General features: G+C 35.2%; 1 protein-coding gene across 2 annotated transcripts in view; it reads right to left on the bottom strand.

The window, feature by feature from the left end:
- The window catches only part of ERCC6 (ERCC excision repair 6, chromatin remodeling factor), a 49,552-nt gene that overhangs the window by 23,622 nt on the left and 3,523 nt on the right, over positions 1-22,407 (bottom strand). Inside the window, exons 3-7 of one of the 2 annotated variants that reach the window (XM_033001782.2) lie at positions 21,760-21,880; positions 19,175-19,283; positions 16,585-17,305; positions 7,164-7,289; positions 3,270-3,428 (exon numbers count right to left, since the gene is read on the bottom strand). In XM_033001782.2, coding sequence (XP_032857673.1) covers positions 3,270-3,428; positions 7,164-7,289; positions 16,585-17,305; positions 19,175-19,283; positions 21,760-21,880 — 1,236 coding nt within the window. The remainder of the gene's footprint in view (positions 1-3,269; positions 3,429-7,163; positions 7,290-16,584; positions 17,306-19,174; positions 19,284-21,759; positions 21,881-22,407) is intronic. The other variant, XM_042787717.1, reaches the window with a different exon arrangement.

Genomic DNA, 22,407 nt, shown 5'->3' with positions numbered 1-22,407 from the left:
AGTTGAAGTCTGATCTGGGCTTAAACTGTCTCATAAGTTTCTTAATCATAATCATATGATTGTTTCTTAGAATTACTGAGGACATTTAAAACTAAGTCTTTCTGTATATTAAATTCAGAGATACTCTTAAGGTTAAAAAGAGAAAAACCTCAAGTGCAACGGCTAAACAAGAAATACTACCATCACAAACAAATATCAGTAGTCATAGGAAATATACTAAGCAGTGGTTACTAATAGTTATTTTTCAAATATATTTACTCTTTGAAAAACAGAACAAAATGACTTTGCAAACAAAGGCAATAGCTACAGTTACCACATACTGTTCTATGTCTGGACAACTAGGTACTATTCAAGGGGTAATAGACAATTCAAAAGATCACAGTATACATTCAAGATCACTTGCATATAGCAATAAAGAAGGATTTTCCATACACCAGAAGTAACCTGCTTTAAAAAAAACCAACCTGTTAATGCCTTCAGAAACTGCTGACATCAAGAAATAATATTCCTTATTAAAAGCTTATACCTATGCAGAATAACAACCTGGATGTTGCTTATCTCTTTCATTATGAAAAAATATTATATGGCAACCTTATATAGTCTAATTAAAAAACTCCCAGCAATCCAAGGAGAAGATAGAAGTCGGAGATGAAAAAATAGCTTCAATTACGCTACAAATCCACGTAACCCCTGCTACTGCTCTTAAAAATATGTACAGCAAAAAAGCCAACTTCCCCAGAACATATTAGTTCCTTATCCTTCATGGGTAGTAACAAATTACTTCTGTTTATTCCCTTGGTCTGTATCAAACAAGCACACATGCTGGGTTTATCTGTTTGTGTTTTCTTTTCCCCCCCTTTCAGTTTACACAAAGACTTCATACTTCCTTTGATCAATTTTCAAAAAATCCACTCCCCCTCTCCACTTGGTTTGTGAAACCTCTTCTGTATCTAGTCTGGCCCTAACCACATTCCACTAGCCAACATTTTATTCTTCTCTTGAGAGCTTTTATTTATTTATATAAAAGAGTCATCTAACTTCTTCCAGTCCGTGCTGTTTCACAGAACTAAACAAAACACGCACTTGGGCTTGATACACTTAGAAGGCATCCTTCATTCTCCTAATCGCTGCAACAGATCTGCACTGCTGCCCATCCAATTTATATTTGTTTTCCTTGAACAAAGGTGACACTAATAACATTCCAAATCAAAGTCTTACTGGTGACTTGTACCAGGATACTAATACTGCCCTGTTCCCACCCCAGATATATTGCCATAATGTATTCTGTCCCTTTTTCACAATTGCACTGTACGAATAGCTTATGGTCAGTATCATATATGATCAATATACCCAAATCTCTTTCTTCTTCCACTGCTTCTGGTTTATAAAACCCAAATTCACTGCAAGTATTCTTTATTAGTTCCTACTTAATTGGATATTATTAGAATTGCAAATAAGATTTATTCCTGAAACTTACTACTAAAAAATGAAGCTGTAGTCATATTATATTTATAAAGTACTCAAAAAATTAGCAGAGGATAACATGTTGCATTATAACCAACTCCACTGCCAAGCACTGGCAAATCATGACTTCAAAATGAAACTGAAATGGCAACTAAATCCTAGTGAAAATAAAAGAACAGGGCAGCAAGAATAATGCACATTTTCTGGGGCACTGGATTTTTATTTATGTAAACACCATGGAAATTAATCTCTCTGCCCCTCACAAGAAAGATTCAGCCTTAATGTTTAATGTGTACGATAATATCTCAGTATTGTGAAGAGCACAGATGACTAAATAATCAGTGTATGAACTTTATGCAGTTTCTCATCTGATCTCTCAAATAAATGAAGCAAAGTCTGTCGTGAAAGATAACATCTTTGTTAAACAAAACAATGTATCTGGAAACAAGCAAACTGGTGGACCCCCAAGCCCTTCAACAGGTTTCAACAACAGATTTCAACCCAGATACAGGCTCATGTAGATACCTAGATACCTCATGACAGACTTAATGACATAGACCACCCAAAAAAATGAAACCGAACACATTATCTTAAATGCAGAAATTATGTGTACAATTATATTTTGGTCTTTTCAAAGTCTGATTGTAATTTCACTGCAGGATCTTAGGTCATAAGCTGTAACTGTGTAATGATGTCAAGAAACGTTCCTGAAGGATTTCCACTAACTCAGTGGTCTTCCAACTGGGGCAGGGAATGTACCTTCACAATATAATATTTACAGTATCATCATTAAATCAGGCAGCCATATCAAAGTAAATGAACTGGCCTGAGTGATGGAGGACCTGGAGTTTTTTAATATAAAATCTACAGAAGGAAGCAACTGGAGAAAAAACAGTAATATTTCCTCTTTAAAGCATTATTTTACAATTCATGTACATGCTGAACATAATTTAAATATGCCTCTATATAGAAGTTATTTTTTTTTTAGTATAGTAATATGATATTTGCTTAATTGCATGTGTTAATTTGCATCAGGTAAACAGACCAACAGAAACAGACAAATCAAGTATTATTCATGCGTGCATTTTTAAAATCCAAGGACACCAACAAGTATCTTTTCCGGTAATTTCACCTGTGAAGAAGGAATTTTAAAGCGTTGCTCAGTAACAATATAGCATAAGGGATCTCATAAGAAAGGCCAATCACTCTCACATAGTTTTGAAAAGCAACAACAACAAAAAAAAGCAGATGGAAATTCCTTTGTGTAAGTTACTGCTTTTACTATTACTACAAATTTTTTTTGGCATGGATAATTCTCTGCCAATCAAAAACTCTACCTTTCATTGCAAATCAGCTTGCTGCTTCCTGTAAAGCATTTACCTGGTGGCTTGCCAGAACAAATATTTTAATGTAAAATTTAATAAATGGAACTAAAGGTATTACATCCAATTTAAAATTCCATATTGTGTAAACTATTGATATTAATGTAATTGAGTTTGTAAACAATCCATTTGTGGAAGCTAACCTTAGACACTGTATTGACCCAAAATATCTAGTGCTGCTCATCTGCAAAATGAAGCATCAATGCCTGGAATTCATTAAAAGTGTTACATGTTTAATTTTTCCTGCCCTACAGCTCCATTGTCTCGTAAAATTTTTCCTTTGATGTCCCCCACTAAAAGAATTAAAGGAATATTGTAATTGAAATGTCATTAATAATTCACAGGACCCTCCTCTACCAGCAATACATCTGATGAAATATTAATTGAGCTCCACAGACTGACAGTCTGCAGAGGAGCACTTGCCTGTAATTTGAACCACGAGTCCTGATCTTGCTGTAGCTCAGACCTGCCAAGAAGGCAATTATCTGGATGGTCTTGCCCAATCCCATCTCATCTCCCAGAATTCCTCCTGCCTGCTGGCAGTGCAATTCCCAGAGCCACCTAACACCTGTCTGCTGATACCTAAAACAAGGAAAGAGAAGATGGCAAATGTTTGATGATACAGATCATAACAGAAAGTACTCATGAATTAATCATTTGGCAAGGTTCTTATACTAGTTACAGTAACATGCTGGATGTGTGTTTTACATGAGTGCTGTATTTACTAGGTCATACATTTTTGATGCAGACATTACATGTGACTTTCATTCTTTATGCAACACTAAAATATTTCTAATTAAACTGATAGTCATGGTAATTAGAGGGTATTTTATTTCATGTATATTTTAAGTGTTAAAAGCAACCTGAAAAGCTACTCTAACAAAGCATTATCTTTTCAGAAAAGGTGACATGTAAGGGCCTAGTAAATTATATTATTTGGAACATACACCTTGAACTGAAGGAAAAGCTTGACTTGTAAGGGGTACAGACTTCATACTCCCCAGTGAAAACTGATCACATCTGCCAAAGCATGCTTTCTTTTTACATAAATTAATTTAGTAACATTTAATCTCTTTCACTGAAGAAAAAAAGCCAACAAGGTAAAACGTTTTGGAAGGCAAAACAATAGAAACTATCCCAATGAATGGGATGCAGCAGAATATTATTATGTGAGAGTATCAGGGCAGTTTCTAGTCCCAGTCATTCACTGAAAACTGTATAAGCAACAATGTAAAATACATTCCAATTAAAAGAAATAGACTAGAAAGCAAGGTTTACAATGGCAGCTAAAAAGGTAGAGATAAGATGCTGGACTGAGAAGTACTTTAGGACATGCTTTTTTATAATGATATGAAATAGTGAGACCAGTAGGAATAAGACACTACGTGTGTGGGTTAAATGGAAAACAGACCAGAAGGAAATGAAGAGACAGTGTATTCAAATTACAAAAAAAAAAAAAACAAACCCAAACATGTTTTAGCACTTCTGTGTCTTGTAACTTAGAGAAAGAACAAGGTTACTGATATAGTTTTCTTGATGGCATGCGTTCCTGGAGTGCAGAGCACAACAAAGAGCAAAACACATTTTTTTTGTAAAATAGGGTTTGTTCATTTCAGGGCATTGTCCTGTGTGCATTTCAAAATCCTTTTTCATTCTTTGAACAAATAGTATTTAGGACTACTGACAGCTAATGACACTAGGGTCTACAAAGTACTATTAAAAATCAATTTATGATGAGTTCTGTATGGATTGAGAGAATGCTAAGCAGAGGCAAACAAATGGCTTGAGTAGTTAGATAAAGATGATCAAAGAACACATCTAATGGTTCAGACATCATACTATCTGCTGGTGTCTCAAATGCATTATATCAAGAAGCCCTTAAAAACACCTTTTATTAGAAATTAATTCACCTTAAAAATGTAGCAATCTAAAAACAACTACGAAATGGCTTGCAGGATTAACTATAATTGGGTTAAGATGCTATTACACTTTATGAAGACAACATATTTTCTGACAGAAAAACTAAAGAACTGAAGAGAACCTTAATTCCAGTCAGAAGCTGCTCCCCCAGACTAATGTCCATCATGTCTCTTCAGAAGACAACCATTCAAGAACTTCCTGGTATTATTTTGTATTATTTCCTAGGATTACAACCAGTGCATAAAATCTAGCTGCGTTTATAAGCATCTTTCTCCCGAGAAAGTTTCATAGTCGAGAATTAAGTTTGTAAAAAATCCTGCTCCAAGGTTATCTAAAAATGGAAGAGATGCAGGTGCTTTCTTTGTATAATCATATAAATATGCAGTAATTGTGACTATGCAAAAGTAAAAAAAACCCTCTCCCCCCCCCCCCCATATTTTTTTATGGTTATATGGAGAGATAAATTTTCTTTAATCTTATGCTTTCATTGTACCAATTTTTAAGTTTTGTTTTTTACTCCTAAACCACTGTAGAAGTAAAATAAAAATGTTGCCTGGTCTTCAAAAATAGTTCCGTCACATCAGCAATCATGCTGTGATGCATCCTTCAAAATTCACCACAGTAACTATCACGGTTTAGCCGCATTGTTGCTGAGACAAAATTGCATTTCAGACATATCAGGGAAATCACAAACTAAAAGCAAACAATGAAGAAACCTGGTTTCTTTTTTTATACAGACAGCATTCTCTCAGGCTAAGTACAAACATTGCCTTATACCGTCTGCAAGTCAGTCTTGCTCACTATGTTTGATTTGGTTCCACGGCAGCACCAATGGTACTCTTGCTGAATGCTCCTCAAAGCAGAAAAGTATATAGGGAAGAAACAGACCGTCTATTTTAACAGGCTTACCAAAGAATGAACTTAAGGTTCTACTATTTCTAGTGTGAGCTAACTTCTTCAGAATTCAACTATACAGGAAGATCACTTACAATATACCGCTGTGTAATTCTTTGGGTCAATGTACTTCCATGTTTTGTACTAAACTTGCTCAAAACTCAAAGTTTAATGCCTATTGACTATGGGCCTTCCTACACTGGAGATTTCAGCATTTAAGTTACAAGTCAGACGAATCATTCAACTCAATTGATTTTTCTAACCACTTAAGAAGTTTTGCCAACTGACTCATGCTTGTAGGGATACCCTTCATTACTGAGGCTTGTATCTCTAAGATTAATTTTTAGTTGTCTGCTTTATTTCAATTCCCTTCAGGTTGCTCACACCACACATCCATTCTCAGGATGATTCCATCTGCAGTACTTCTGCATAAACAACTGGAGACCACACATCAGTTGCGTATGGTCCTCGCAATCAAGTCATTAATTCAATTCCATTTCAGAGCTAGTGCTTTCCTTCTGAGGAACTACAGGACCACAGTAATAATTTCTTTGAGGTTAAGACTAAGTGGTCCTGTTGGAAGGGATACCACAAACACCCATTATAAACCAGGGCTTTCTACTACACTAATTATAAGATTTTAGAGACTTAGATTTTGAAAGAGAAGATGTTTTGCCTGCTGTGTGAAATGCTGCCAGCAAAACCGAATTCAAGTCTATTATCCATGAAATTTAGGGAGAGATTATGGATGAAGTTAACTTTCCAGGTGCTATCTTGTTTGGGCTACCTTTTGTAAATAGCTTTTTGAGATGAATTTAAAAGTGTCACTGGTCTCAAAAACCAGTCATGTCCAAATCTGTAATCCAGCATTAAATAACTAAAGAATGAGTTGTAGAGTGTTTTCCATTTGCTAAAAGGAATTAAGAATGCACTCTCCACATTTTAAAATTTTACTGGGCAAAATGTTCAAGACTATTTTATAATACGAATTATAAGCAGTTACTTTGAGTAGACTTTGAGTAGTTATTTAAAGAAGTTGTCTATATTCTTTACTGTCAGAAAATTTCATTTATGCCACCCAATCACAGAAACACCTACACTTCTTGTTTGCATTTATCACAACTTGCCAACACCTTATACTTCAAAGTGAAGTTATTCTACCACTCCACACCTGGATTAAGAGCAAGCTCTTACCAATAAAAGAAAGCACTTATAAAAATAGACAAAGAGAGCCCCGTAGTTTAGATAATATGCATACACAATATTCACACCAGCTAGTTAACATCTGTATTTTCATGTACCTGCTTTTGTGCCTGTAATAAATGAGCTTCTTTGAGGTTTGAACCTGGAGCCTTTTTTAAAGAATCCTACAGAAACAACTGAAGTAAAAGGTGAGGCATCATTCACTGAAGTGAAATATACAGCAAATGGCATCCAGAATCACCATAATATTACTAACAGCATACAGCAGCGTAATATTAAAATAAAGTATACAATACATACTTAAAAAGCTTTTTGAAGAGAAACCCTGGGACTTTGAAACCCTCTTCAAATTCAGTGTCACTTTCTTCAGAAAGTCCCTCAGCGGTTTGATGTTCTTTGTCCTTCAAACGTTCTTTTTGCCACCTCCTAGAGTGACATAAAGAGTAAACACTCAATTATTGCATAGAAAAGATACCATATGGAAACTATGCTGAATTTTCGATCAGGTAAAAACCCAATAAAAATGCATTCTCTGATGTCATGATTTAAATAGTAATCCTTTGGAGGAGTGAATTATGCAGGTAAATGCTCAAAATATCCAATATATTAAAAGGTGAATGCCATCCTCACTATTTCTTTATAAGCCTTTTGAGTTTTACAGCTAGTTACATTTTTCTATTGACAGAAATACTAATACAATGGAATTAACAGTTAACACCATCAAAAAATTCTGGCTATCTTAAATTCCTAAACCACCATAAAAAAAAAATCCCCCAAAATCTCAATAAAGCTTAGGTATTCCAAAGCTATCTTATTAATTTAACCATATACTTAAGTAACTTCTTTCACCTAGAGAAATGTGCAGCAGTGTATAATCTTATACAGAAGACTCAGTTGGAAACATCTCCATCTTTGGGGTGACATGCTCTAAATCTGTTAAGCAGTCATTAAGTGATGTTTTTTAAGGTTTTGAAATTACAGAGTGATTTGTGGTCTGCAGCCTAATCTTATTTGGTCTCTAGGCAGGTTAGAGAATTACTTTCGCATCCCATCATTCCCTGCCTTTTGAAAAAGCACCAAAGGATCTTCAACATCCAAGGAAATTATGAACTCGTGTTTTAGTGACCCAAAAACATCTACCTGTAATAGTAAAGCGTACGCTACTGCTCGCTGGGTATGTACTAATCTATCAACAGCACTTCACTGACAATTTGGATTTTGCAGAAATTCTCCCATGAAAGTGCCATTCATTGCAGGCACACTGAATTTGGTGTATAACCTGACAAAATCCCTCCAGAAATTGGCAAGCTGTAGAATAAATGAAAAACATCCTTATGTTACTGTTCTGGATGCAGTGCAAAAGCAGATTTCATCTCATAAAAAGGCAGAAGAAGGAGACCTAATTGTCTAGAAGCATCTGGAAAATAAAACATCAAGACTAAAATTGTTTGGGTCAAAGAACTATAAACAGTAGTGATGAGATGAAAAGAGGCAAATGGAAAATTCAGGCCAAAAAAAAGTGAGTTCAGCTGCCTACCACTGAAATCTACTGCATTAAGGGACAAACAGCCTCCCAAGTGAGATGCTGGAAAGCTCATCTGTCCAGTCTTTTAACTCTACATTGAACAAACCCTGGACAATGCAGTCTACAACAGTTCTGCAGTGACTGGTTGGAGGGGGACTTCATAGGATGCAACAGCTTTCTGGCACATCTCCAGTTTCTGAATGACAAACATTACAGGTAAGTAAATAGTCCATTTCCCTCCTGGTAATATTTTATCATTTACTCATTACACAAACAGCTTCTTGTTGGCTTAGGTTGCCTCAGTAGCAGTAAAAAAAATGACAGGATAATTGATTAACAGAGTTTTAAAACAACAAACAAAAAAAACCCCAACCCCCTTCCCCAAAACACACCCTGTACTCTGGGAAAAAGGATTTCTGAACTACTAAAAAACATGAGAAAATTCACATTTTCCTCTTTTTTTAAAAAAAAAATAATTTTAAAATTATTTATCCTGATTTTTCTGTAAAGCTGTGCATTCCTTTTAAGCATTCAAAGACAAACTGCATCTAGAGGTTGACGTGCAAATTGTATTTTATTTCCAGACTTGCTATGCACAATCCAGCGTGCATTAAGCTTATGGGCTAAATGCCTTATGTTTTCAAAGCCACTAGCCCAATTTTACCCATGTCAGGAAAAGGCAGCATAATCATAAAAATGTTAGTTAATTCCTGGCCCAAAGTTGTCAGTTATCATCAGCTATGGAAACATAACTTAAGCAGTTTCATTATTTTGATATATCCTGACCTAACTAGCCAAAGGGAGGGAAATATTAGTCACTATTAAAATTTTTCAGAAACGACTGCCCGTAAGACAGCTACTATCCCTGATATTTTGCACTTCCAACCTGACAAACAAAACAGAAGACACTATAAAACATCTCAAGCATTGGTCCAAGTCTGTAAGACTTCAGCCATGCTGCTATCTATCTAGCTCAGTTATATTAAGAGCAGACACGACTGGTGCAATGTCACATACAGTACTGTAACTCCTTCCAGCCTGGTATGAGAAGTGCCTTCTCCACTAGAGAAAAAATCCTGTCACCTAAAACTGTTTAAAATCAAATTTGATTTAAGTTGTCTATTTTAAACACATTAGTGAATGAAAAAATAACCAGGCAATGAAGGTCTAGTGTTCCCCTTGTATTTTTTAACTACAGAAGCAGTTCTGGAAGCAATTAAATCAATGATGCTTGTCTTCTTAAGGACACTGCTCTGCATTTTCCGGTATGAAATAAGGTGAAAACACTCAAAGAGACTCTTCTTGCTGTTAGGTCATTCAAAATCATGTTCCACAGCATCTGCAAACTCATAACAAGACTTAAGATCAAGCTGTGCTTTCTCCAGTGGCAGCATTAATAGAGTCTCTCCTGTTTTCCTGAGCACTTACTTCAGTGAAACTTGGAACATCCACCTAAAGGTCTCTGCGCCTCTGGCAAATTTGTTAAAAAAAAACAAAATAATGAGTTAGGAACAAAAAAACGGGTAAGTTCAGCACTTCATATATAGACAACACAACCATAGACCCTTTCTCATGAAACAGAGCTAATTATGGCAGGTTTCTAGATCAGCTTTTCACCAGTATCTTTTGAGAAAATACAGTCTGCCTTTATGGAACCAGTCATAAACTTTGAACTGTGGTATTGTTTTATTAAGTGGAAATAACTCCATCACCTCCAAATATACACAAGTTACACTAACTGCCAAAAACCGATTGGACTGAAAAACTAAGACATCACAATGCTGCACTGATGTAGAGAGCCAGCTTCACTGGAATATATTTTGATCTCTTAAGTCTGGAAGTCTTCAGAAGCAAAAATCATGATGGCTAAAAAGCAGCATACCCAAGGAAAAAACAAAACCAAAACAAAACCAACAAGATGGACAAAGATAGTCTTTAGTTTTCTGATTAAAAACTGATGAGTTGCTAATGTTTACTATTGGATTGTTCTTATTTCATTTTATGAATTCATGTATCCATTTAAATAGTAAGAAAATAAATTAGTAAAAATATATGAAGTATCAAGGCTTTCCCCACAGATACTTTTACCTATCTATGCTAACACAGGAATGGAAATATCTATTTTAGACTATTAGTTTGTTAAATGTTTGATTTAGGAAAATAACATTCCTGCTTTGGAGTTTAGCAGACAGATATGATACATTCTAGAGGCACAGCATAAAAATGCATATATTTTGGTTCAGTAATACAGTGTTGTGCTATCAGGCACTGACAGTCAATTATTCTTCTAAGATCCAGAAAAAGATCAACGATTCAAATTGACAAATGCTAACAGTGTCATTACTGGAGCTGAGACATGTCAGAACTTGATTATTTTATCTAACTAGGTTATGACAAGACCCAAATCAAGGAAGAAAACTCCTACTTACCCCACTAAAATCAAGATAATCATAGACTAAAAAGCTTCTGAAGTGACAGCTAGGTAAAGAACCCATATTAAACTCAAGCAAGGTAATAATTTGTACAAGAGTTTGCTTCTAATTCTATATTCCAATTTGAATCACCACTAGCCAACACTGGAGCTTCAGTCTCCCCTGGGAAGAAACAGATTGCCCTCTAGCGTACATTAGAAAAAGCGATCCAGAAACGACCATGAAGAAACGCTTCTGAGATTAGCTCAGAGCTGTCAAGGAATTTAGGCACTTCACCTTAATATAACTACTGTATTTTCTGCAAGAAGCGTGATCAATGTTAGGACTTCTCTTAAAATCAATAGATATCTAGAAAACACATATGTCTAGAATTTGAACTAATAATACCATACTTAATTTTTCTAAAGAAAAGTTTATTTCATACACACTGTATCTGTTACTTTACTGAAGTGTATAATTACATCAAACACTAGTATTGAAGGCTCTGGTACTACATCTCTTCCAAAGGTCTGGAGGTTTTTTTGCCCTCAAGTATCAGTTTAAAGAAAACATAGAAATATGTTGTTACCACTAACAGCTTTCAAAGTTTGAAGAAGCTATTCAGTTTTTGAAAGGCTGTGAATTTACGTAAGACACTGTATTATGATATTCTACCCTAAAACTTCACTGTTTTATTTTAAAAAGTGTAAATATCTGAATGGCTGAAGCAATGGGAGGACAAGTGCTATTTGCTAGATCAGATCAGTCAGTTGATCAGTCTAGTGGTGTACTGTTCCCTGGAAGTCAAACTTCGGAGGTAGAAACAACAGTGCCTCATATTTGACTTAACTATGCAGTAACACATTGACCATTTGGTCAATATATTCCTTATGCACCCCAGTTAAACACCATTAGTATGCCTAAACAATCAGAAAATACAGGTTTCACTACCTCACCAAGGTCTCTTGAAAATAAAAGCATGACCTTTGAGAAATCTATTTTATGTTGTCCATGATCACTGACATAAACACAATTTTATCCTGAACATGTAGTATGAAACCCATATATCATACAATTAAATCTTTCTCAGATTCTAAACCCACTTAGCACTTATTGAAATACCCTCGAAAGAAATTCTGCATTCAAAACAGTAATAATCACTTTTTTTTTTTTTTAAATACAGTCAGGAACGAAGCTGAGTGTTTAATATAGTTTGCACTTGTGAAGCACAATATGTTGGTTTTTATTTTATACAGATAAGAATCCCTTACAGATTATTCTAATTTGCTAAACTGAAGCATTGAGCATTACTTTTCTGATCTAACTTTTTATGGTCTATATGGGTGGATTTAATTGGCACATCCTAACAGATGAAATACATGCATTTAGTACCACAAGTCTTCGTAAGTAAATTAAGACTGATGTAGACAATTACACACTTGAGCTTAGAATTAAAGGTGTACTCAGTGAGTGAGCCAAAATGTATCTTCATTTGTGTCTTGGCTGTGTCATTTTAAAGAGCAATTAGGATGCTCTAAGAAAGTATCTTTCGGGAAAGGTAATATTTAATCCTTTTTTTTTTTTTTAATTTATAACTCTGAAACATGAAGAGATTCAGCAACTCAGATACTTCAAAGAAAGCTAGCACATGAAAACTGATCTGAGAAAATAAATTTATTTTAAAGCAAATTTTTTTTGTTTGTTTGATGGGTTTTTTTTTTTTGGTATTAACTGCTTTGTGCATAGCCACCGCTTCCAGCTACTCAGCTGCTTGGATGTCACTTGGGAGAGACATAAAGAAGCAACTTTCCTAGCCTTGCCTCTGAGCACTTGACAGCAATTGAAGAATTCAAACATCTGTGTATTCTGTATAGTTTGTAGAATACAAGAAAACACAAATATACCACTTATCTCCCATAACTTGACATGTAAGTCCTTCCTTGAAGCTGCAGGCAGATACATACAGACAACTGCTATGGGAATAGTGACCATAAGACTGCTAATTTTTTGCTTCAACTCCAAGTTATTACCTTACACAGACACAGTATTAGTGATGTCAGTAATGTAACACATTAACTATGTGTATTACAAGCAGCAAAAATTACTTGGTTATACTTATGCTTTGCATTTTAATACATCCAAAGGAAAGCTTAGCTTAATGTGCAAAAAATAACCTTAAGTCGCAGTTTCCACATCTGCAAAGTCTTGAGAATAATACAAGAAAATCACGCAGCAGTTTCTTGTTGAGAACAAAGAAAAGATTTGTTTCCTATGCATTTAATCCACATACAAGGTTAGTTTTATTTTGTGATCATAGGTAAAAGAAGCTGAAAGCAGGTACATTTTCACTCATTCCATAGTATTCAAAGAATCTGGCTCTGCCACGACCTGACCATTCCACCAGGCAGGAGGCAACAGGTTAAGATTCCACCAGCAGCAATTTTGAATACTTCTAGACCAAGATGGACACTGTTGACTATGACAAAATATACATCAATAACATACCTGTAGATGGGGATTAAGTTTCTGAGACTTTCAGCATCATCCTAGAGACTCATTGCCTAATTCTCTGGATTCAGCTGGTAGTAGCCAGTAAGACAGTTGGGAATGATGATACACTACTTTTCACTGAATCTTAAACTTACCTTTTAGCTGCTTGACAGTATCTCATTTTATTTACCTTACTCTCCATAACCCTGATGTTCCTCGCTACTGTTCATTATTCTTGCAAGTCCTCATTCACTTTAGATGTTAACCTTTTCCGAAAAGACAACTTGTCCCCCAGTCTGTCTGCACAGCAACATGGCTCCAGTAACAGTAATTAAAGACAAGACCCACTCAAGGGAAAAGAACTGAAATTACCAAGTGCAAGCTGAGTTCTGTATAGCTAACTTTTACTTTTTCATGTTCCACTGATCACGCTTTGTTTTGAGTGACTAGGCTGACCACTGCAAGTGGCCTTTAGAAGGACAGGAAAGAGCTGGGTGCTCTTCTGCCTGCCCTGTTTACTGCAGATAACAGCAGCTCCTGTTCTGAAAACAGTCCCTTGTTCTAGAGATGCTTTGCAGGCCTGCAGTTAGCTAATTATCATGCTTTCACAACATCATCGTAGTTTCCCCTTGACACAGACCAATCTCTTCAAGTCCCATCTCTGAAAAGTTTGAATGTTCAGGAAACTAATTTTCAATCTTTAAGAGTATAGGATCGTATTCAGTGCCAAGCACAAGACTAGATGTTCAGAAGACTAAAGTAATCCTAAAGGATTTTCCCCTACCTCTCTCAGGGGTAAAATATACCATAATCTCACCCATTTGTTTGCATTCAAAAGTAAAACTGACATGAAACAAGACATAAATGTAAGCAAATGACAGCATTTCTATAGCATTCTTAATATGTTTCTTAATTCACTACATTTTATTTTCTCATGGCATTTCCCATAATGAAGATTACCTGGGGGTGTCAGCATAAAAACATCAATGTGGACAGCTGCAACTTAACAGCTACAATAACTGTAGCTATGAAATTTTTAAGAGATGTAGTGTTTTGGTAGCAATTACAGTTATTGATATTTCTAAAATTCATTTAGGCTTTTATTGTAACTTTAGTAACCAAAAGAAATGTAGTCTATGATATGACTTTGCTAAGGATAAATTGTCACAATCTTAACGTTATTAAAAAACGTGTTTGAATGAATTTAAACTGTGAGCCATATTAAAACTTTCAATCAAAATAAATTACTCTTGATGAAAACACTGAATTAAAAATGATTTAATATTGGTCTAATTTAAATTTGAAGAATACAGTTTTATTCAATAAAATAGTAAATATTTTACCAATTAAGTACAATTAATTTTTTTTAATGCATCCAATTAAAAAAAACATATTTCTTTTTGACCCTTTGTACATTGTTTGGATGAGCCTCTTGCCAAAATCTTCTATTCAAGAGCAATAAACTATGTTTTAGCTTCGAAAAGCAGCATCCTGGGATTGAAAATCTATTGCCTCATATCAGCTCTTGATCTCCCTTTGTAACCTGGGATGTGAAACTGAAGTTGGGCTCTTCCTACATGAGGTTTTGTTACCAGTAATTCTACAACTGTGAGTACCTCTGCTATCAAAAGGTACCTCTTCCTCCACAGCAACTCATGGTCTTACTAGACGAAAAGTTGGTGTTTATATCTCTACTTCTTGACCCCTTTTCTGATACAGCTTTGTTTAAATCCATAAGATTTTATATTTCCACAGAAGTGTAAAAGTTGAGCCTCCCAAGCACTATCCAAGTTCCTATGCTAGGCCTTATCACTACATCAAACACCCTTGACTGACAGCCCTAATATATATTCTTCCTTTCACTACAGAGCAGCTGTTTTCAAGTTGAAATCCATGATTTTCTCGAGGACTATAAAACTACTTAAAGGACAATCACTAAAGGTAAATAATTAAAAGTAAGCATGCTATCAACAAGATGAAGTTCATTATACAAAGCTTGACCCTTACACTAGAAAAGAGACAACATGCCAGTGGATAGAGAACAATTAAAACAAAACAACCATTTTAGCAAACTCGATTTTTTTGACTCACATTATGTTGAGAAATGTCTCTCAACTTCACTGGCATGTCTAGTCATCATTGTATCAGCTTAACAAATTACATGTCACTTTGTTGCCCCTTCAAAAATGTTTCCAGGCAGTTGTGAAAATGGAAGCATCGCTCAGTGTTACTGTTAGGAGCTCAACAGTTAAACCTATCAGTCAAGAAAAGATCTCAACAGCACACTGTAGCTAGAGCACTCATCTACACACAGGTTATACAAATTTCATAAATCACAGATTAGCACAAGGTGTTTTAGCTGTTATTTTCAAAAACAACTTATAACCTTAGGTCACTATAGCAACAGAAAACACCACTACTACCACCACTGTCACTATCTCTTTAGATAAGGATGTTTTTACCCTCACTCTCATCAAGAACAAAGACAGGAAACTCACTGGCAAACATAGCAGCCTAGAACTGCCTAAGAGCAGTATAAATGTCCAGTCTTCATTACTTATGTTTTCTAATAAGTCATGCAAAAGATATAATGTGCTAAAAATCATACAGATACTGTCCTTCCCAGTATAATTTTTTTTACAAGTTTAAATTCAAAGGATCCTTTTAATATTGATTTTCAAATAAACCTGTTCGCCATATAGACTATATGTAATTGCCTCGGATTTCAATAAACTAACGGATTCTACATAAATAATATGTAACTATAATTTATTCAAATTATTTTTTCTTGACTAGCAGGTAATCATTTAAAGCTGAAAACTAAGTGCCTCACCCTATTTCAAACCAAAGATTTCTCTCTCAGTGGAGAGGTGTCATCCCTCTGAAGAGGGAGGGAATTGTCTGCACTGTAATTTTGCCTATCAGAAGAAATATTTTTTTTTTTTAAAGGTAGGACTATGATCTACAGACAAAGGCAGTACAGACAAAGCTGCCAAGCAATACATGGTTTTATATATTTTTATATATACTTGATTTTGGGCCCATTCACAGTTCTGCAAACAACAAACACACACTGATACACATATAGCTTATTACTGTAGGACCTATAAAAATCAGAAAAATCTAACAGCAAAGTCCTTGCAATTATGAGGTATGTTCGATTCCTTTTGGAAGGCTATGATCATTCTGACTGTTTTCCTTACTTCAGTTCCTAGCAGTGTATTACAGACATTTCCCTCTGCATTTTCAACATCTTTTGTTAATGTTACTAACAACAAAAATGTCTATAACTAACCTTAGCCTCTGTTTATAATAGTTTTCATCTCCATCATCTCTCCATCTCTTTACTTTGCGCTTCTCCAATATATGCTCTTCTTCCTCAGAGCTTGGAAACAAGTCAGCATCATCTTCAGCTTCTTTAAAATCTCTCTTCACCAAATGTTTTCTTTTTCTTGAAAAATTCCTAAGTTCATAATCAGAATCATTCTCAGCATGAGAATGTACCTGCTCTTCTTCTGCTGCTTCTGGATCAAAGAGCTCCCCATCAGGTACATACTCAGACTCACCACTGTCATCCTCCTGTTCACGCCTGAACTTCTTGGCCTCAAAATATTTCTTTTCTTTTGGAATCTTTGCCTTTGATTGAATCTGAAGAGCATGCTTCTGAAGTTTTCTCATGTGTTTTTTTAAGCGCTTATCTGTTTTTGAGAGGGCTTTACCCTTTTTTCCCTTTGTAGCAGATGTGGGAGCTACGCACTGAACATTTTTGGCTTGTGCTTTCTTCTTTGGTCCTTTGTGAAGGGTTAATTTCTTTCTTTCAGATGACAGCTTAGCTTGGTCTGCTAAGTACTTCTCAAAATCAGATGCTTCATTTAGCATTAATCGTCGTGTCTTCCTTTCTGGCTTCTGAGGTATTTTAGTTCCAAATGGAGTCATCTGGCCAGTACGAATAAGCTCTTCCCACTCTGTTTCCTGAACAGGCATAAGCATGCTGCCAAGACATGATGGACCAGGTTCTAAAACAAAAATCAGAACATTCATCATGCCTTTAACCCCTTCTGAATAACTCCAACACAGGAAATGGAAGTGTTTTGGTGGTTTCCACCCCCCTCCCCAAGTTTTATATGCATTTAGTTCAGTTTCTATACAACTTAAAAGTTCAAATTATTGTCACACATAACATTTGAAGTTCAAAAAAGGCAAAACCCAACAAAATATAAGCCAAAAAAATAAAACTGTAACTTTTACTTCAAACTACTTCTCAAACTTCATGTAGGAATCATTACACATACTATCAAAATGCAAATACTTCTGAAACAACACACAGCAGCAAGAACTACCATAAAACTACAGTCCCCCATGGCACATGAACTGTAATGTGCTCCCTACGCTGTCAATTCAGCCCATGTCACCATGTTCAGTGCAAGAAAACACCACGTTCCCATATGCAGCAGCACTGTTAATTTCTATTTTATTATTGATTTTTCAGTCCTACTCATAAGCTTGAAATTTAACATTTCCATACCAGGACAGATATAAATCTTACAAAATACATAAAAGACTGTATTCCCACATGCTTCAGAAAAAAGAAAACAAAATCCATCTCCCTACTCTACAATACTAATATTAGAATTATGACTTTAAGTGTCAGACTGGCTGCACAGCACACTGCCATAAAAGAGCACTTTAGTTATACTGCATAAACATTTACTATACATGTTAACACAAACTATAACTGGTATAAACCAAAGAGGGGGAAAAGCTCTTGAATTCAGGAAGATGAAGGGGAATTCCAGCCTGAATTCTGTTATTAGGGTCCAAAATTTCAAAAGATGTGTACCGGCATTGCCAGCACAGCATGCTACTGTATATGGTCCCATTTAAAGCACCAAAACATGTTTAACAAGTAACAATGATGCACCAGGCATGAAACTCCTCCCTCTCCATCCCTTCAGTTTCTCAAACTACTGGAATTGCTCAACTCTACTTCTGTCTTGGGCTCCATTCACTTCTTGGTTACATTTCATCATAGTGGGTGCATGCGTTTTACTGCATGAACCCATTCAAAAATGATTAAAGATGCTTTTCTACTAAGAAAAGTTTACTGAGGTTTTGCCTCATGCAAGTTTTGTTGAATGAAGAGAGAAGCATGACCTCTGTGAGATCTGGAATCCACCTCAGCCATATCTGTAATGGACAAATAGCATAAAGAGTTTACACCTCTGCAAATAACAATATAACCCAAAGGTGATGAGCAGATGTCAAAGGAGTCCAAACTCGCCCTGCAGATTAGTGACTGTGGCCGAGACACAGCCAAACTGGAGTTACAGAATCCAAGCTCAGTTTGCAGACAGCAGTGAGAAAGAACACCTAGTGAAACACAGAGAACAAATATACTACTCTGGAAGAATCCTTTTTTTTTTTTTTTGGGTTGTTTAAAATCACAGTGCAGCCTGAGAAAGAGAAGCACTTCCCCCTTCTATTTCTAGTGATACTTCCCAACAGTTAGAAAAAACAATTTTGTTACTGCTGATTGATAGCATTCAGCATATAAAATGTAATTCAATCATGATGTTAGTCATCTTTATCAAATTAGCTGTGAAAAAAATGTTAGGATTTCCAATTTATTAAGCCCAATACTCTAATGTGCCTCAGTCATCCCTGCTGAGCTGCACACAGATTAACATCCTTTTCTTAAAACTTCCCACATGAATATGCCAAGATCTGCAATTCTGCAGGTGCAGAGAATAAGTGTTCTTAACTCTCTCTCTGAAAGCAAACTACTGAAATGTACTTCTTTATTGGCAAAGATCTTGCAGACTAACTTCAAAGAAAAACAGGCGTTACATCAAAGTAGGACAGAATCTTCACAGCCTTTCCCATACCTTCATCTTCCTCGAATTCAATCTCATTTACTTTATCAAGAATCTCTGTTCCACCAAGAATTGCTTGGAGACGCTTTTGTTTTGCTTTGATCTTCTTTAGCTGTTGCTCCTTGAATGACAAGTAGATACATAATTTTTAACCTGGTTCATAAATTTGCTGTCCTTTTAAAACAAGATTTAAATTACTACATTTGCAGTACTTTCCACCAGAATCTCATATTTAAACGTTCACAGTTTTGCACTTTAAATAAAAAAGTGCAAAAAAAGTGTCATTACAGTATGTGTAGGACTCCAACCCACAGAACACACACAATTTGCTGTATACCATCATCTTATGCTAAGTGTAAAGTAAGATCAGACTGTTTATACACAAAAATTTCACATGCACATTATACATTTTTATGTACATCTTTTGAGGTCATTTTATGAATGTGTTGATTCTAGTGAAAGAAGACCAAGTGGATTAGTGGGATGCACAGAGAACACCAAAAGATTTGTTCACGATTTGCAAGACTGGGTTAATGGTTAATAAGCCACTAAAAACAGCTGTAAGATTTATTTATCATCCCAGAAGTATTGGAATGTTTTTTTTAGAAAGAAACTTAAGTGGTAAATCAGTCCCTCATCCTAATATATATTTGTAGACAGTTAATTCAGGAGTAGTCACAGCTGATTTAACAGCAAAAACTACAACGTGAAATGACTTACCTTTTTAAGGTTAAAAAAAAAATCAACATTACAGATGCTATAACAAGTATAGTTCATTATTGCTATGAAAATAATTCATGGCTAGATCTTCTGTAACACCTTTTATCTGACTGTAATATCCTCAACTGTATATTTACTGGTGATGATGTGATTCCTTGGTGTTGCTAACTTTCATTTATGAAACGAGAAATTTGTACCAGTAAAACAAAGACATATGCAACATAACTTTCCACATTTGTAACTCCATTCTTCAGAAATATTTCCTTACCTAGAGTGGCACACAATTCAGTAAAAATAAAGTTCATGGCAAAATGAGCAAATTTTTTTTTTCTTTTTGGTGAAGAATGTTTCTTTAGTCTTCATGTAGCACTTTTCAACCCACAAAGGGTAAGTATATTCATGTATGGTACCTTATATTATCTCCTGTGTATGCCCTATTACCCTTGCTATCAGAGTACTTTATATCATAAAACACTCCCTATACGACAGCTCTAATGAAATAGCTGTCTTGTACCAGTCATTAATTTCCCATTTGTCTCAGTAACAGACAAATTCAGTCTTCTTTAACCATTTTTTTTTTAAATACTACAAAAGGAAGAGCACTAAAAGGCACTTCTCCATGCAAAAAGTCGCTCAACATCAGCTTTAAATTCACTGCCTGCTTCCAAACAGCCTCCAAACCACTCTTGAGGCTATTAGGACCACTTTTACAGCTTACAGTTTTCATACAGAGATTTATTCTTACACTTAAGGACTGTTAGAGATGGCTATCAATGAACTTGCAATGAGGCATGAACTTCACCTGCAACTAACACTTGCGTAAATTACTTCAAGTAATGTGCAAACAAGCTAAATACAGTGTCCAATTACATGATCACTCTTTAGTGGTAAGTCTGATTTAATGCATTTCTTCCCACTACTTCCAGCTACTTGTTCTTAGTCCTGTGCCACTGTTTAGTACTGTCCCTCTCGCTCTCTTAATTGGCCAAATTGTGAACACAGTGTTATCCAAGTTGCTGAAGTGATCAAGGTTAATAAACAAACAACTGAATAAATCAGTGGCAAATAGCCTGAGATTGGTAAGAAGTGTCTGAGGGCAAAGGACAATAAGTTTTTCAGTCAGGTTTATCATTAGAGAAAATATTAGGGTGAATTTCCAGACAGTGAGCTGATCAAAGCGCTCCATTCTTGATCAGGAGGTTTCACTTTTTTCAAATCTCCTTCCTATTCACAGATGTATAGATCTATTGCTTACATTACCCTGATGCCTGCTAGATTGCTCTACAAGCTCCCTTAACTTACTGCTCTGGCAGAAAAAAAGATGAAGCAGTTTCTACCAAATCAATAGGTTAAATAAAATGGCTCACAGAAAGGAATGATGTGTACTGGTACAAGATAGATACAGACAATCAAAGAGGATTAAGGAAAGGAAGGTAGTGAATGAAGACCAAGAGAGCTGAGATTTAGGTCAACTATCGAATCATGCTCTAACAATGCTTTGCTAATTCTCCAAATACTACTGGGAGGGATTTAATTAAATTAATGCAAATCAGTCTTCTGAGAAGGTCCTGGAACAAGTTTTACAGCTTGTTCTCAAACTTAGAATGAAAAAAAAAAAACAAAACCAAAACAAAACCAAAACAAAACAAAACAAAACAAACAAAAAAAAACCCAACAAAATCCAGCTCTTACTTTCACATCTTTAAGTTAGTTATTTACATTTTTTGGTAGAAAATAGAACCACTGAAAAGGGAAGGAACAGCATTTATAGGCTGACTGTACTATATAATTAAGCAAGAATTATATCACATAATCCAAACCTTAAGCCAAAGTATAAGCAAAGTATTGCCAGCAGGAAATTAATGTAATCCAATCACCTTGTTATATTTTTGACGCTTTACAGAATCTAGTTTTCTGTTTATGTCTTTGTTGTTGGCAGCTTGAGGTGAAAGTTGCTCAATAATTTTATTTACTTGTTTCAGAGATGTTGTACATGATCTGAAAAAAACAAGAAGATTGCAATGTACTAGTCAACCCTAGAAAGAAAACAAGCACATCCGCGATTCATACAATTTATATATTCCAGGAGACTTAAGGTAAAATTTAAAAAAGTCTAAAGGTAAGTTTCTAAACAAGCACCTTATACGTAAGCAACACCGGAAATACTAGACACCTTAAAAAGTTGTGCGTCAAAATATTTTAAAACAAAATTTTGATAATACTAAAATTCCAAAGGCAAGGAAATTGAAAAACCACTGCAATATTTAGTACTCAAAAGTCTGATGATGATAATAAGCAAGTGATAGTAGTTGCTTTTCTTATTCAAGGTAAACAGCATGCAAACCAAAAATCTACATGGGAAATCCCATGTTTTTATTTTCTAAAAATGTTTTAAGAAGTTTGATGCCGTTATATAAGGAAGCTTTTAAAAAGGTAACTTTTTACCCTTACAATGTCTCTTTTACACAAAGAATAGATTACAAGATACAAATATAGTTTCAGAAAGAAAGACTAGCTGAAAGAAT

This window comes from Tyto alba, unplaced genomic scaffold (genome assembly GCF_018691265.1).
Source record: "Tyto alba isolate M040663 unplaced genomic scaffold, T.alba_DEE_v4.0 Super-Scaffold_1, whole genome shotgun sequence".
NCBI lineage: Eukaryota > Metazoa > Chordata > Aves > Strigiformes > Tytonidae > Tyto > Tyto alba.
The sequence above is the reverse complement of the archived record's forward strand: the minus strand, read 5'-3'. Positions and strand labels throughout refer to the sequence as shown.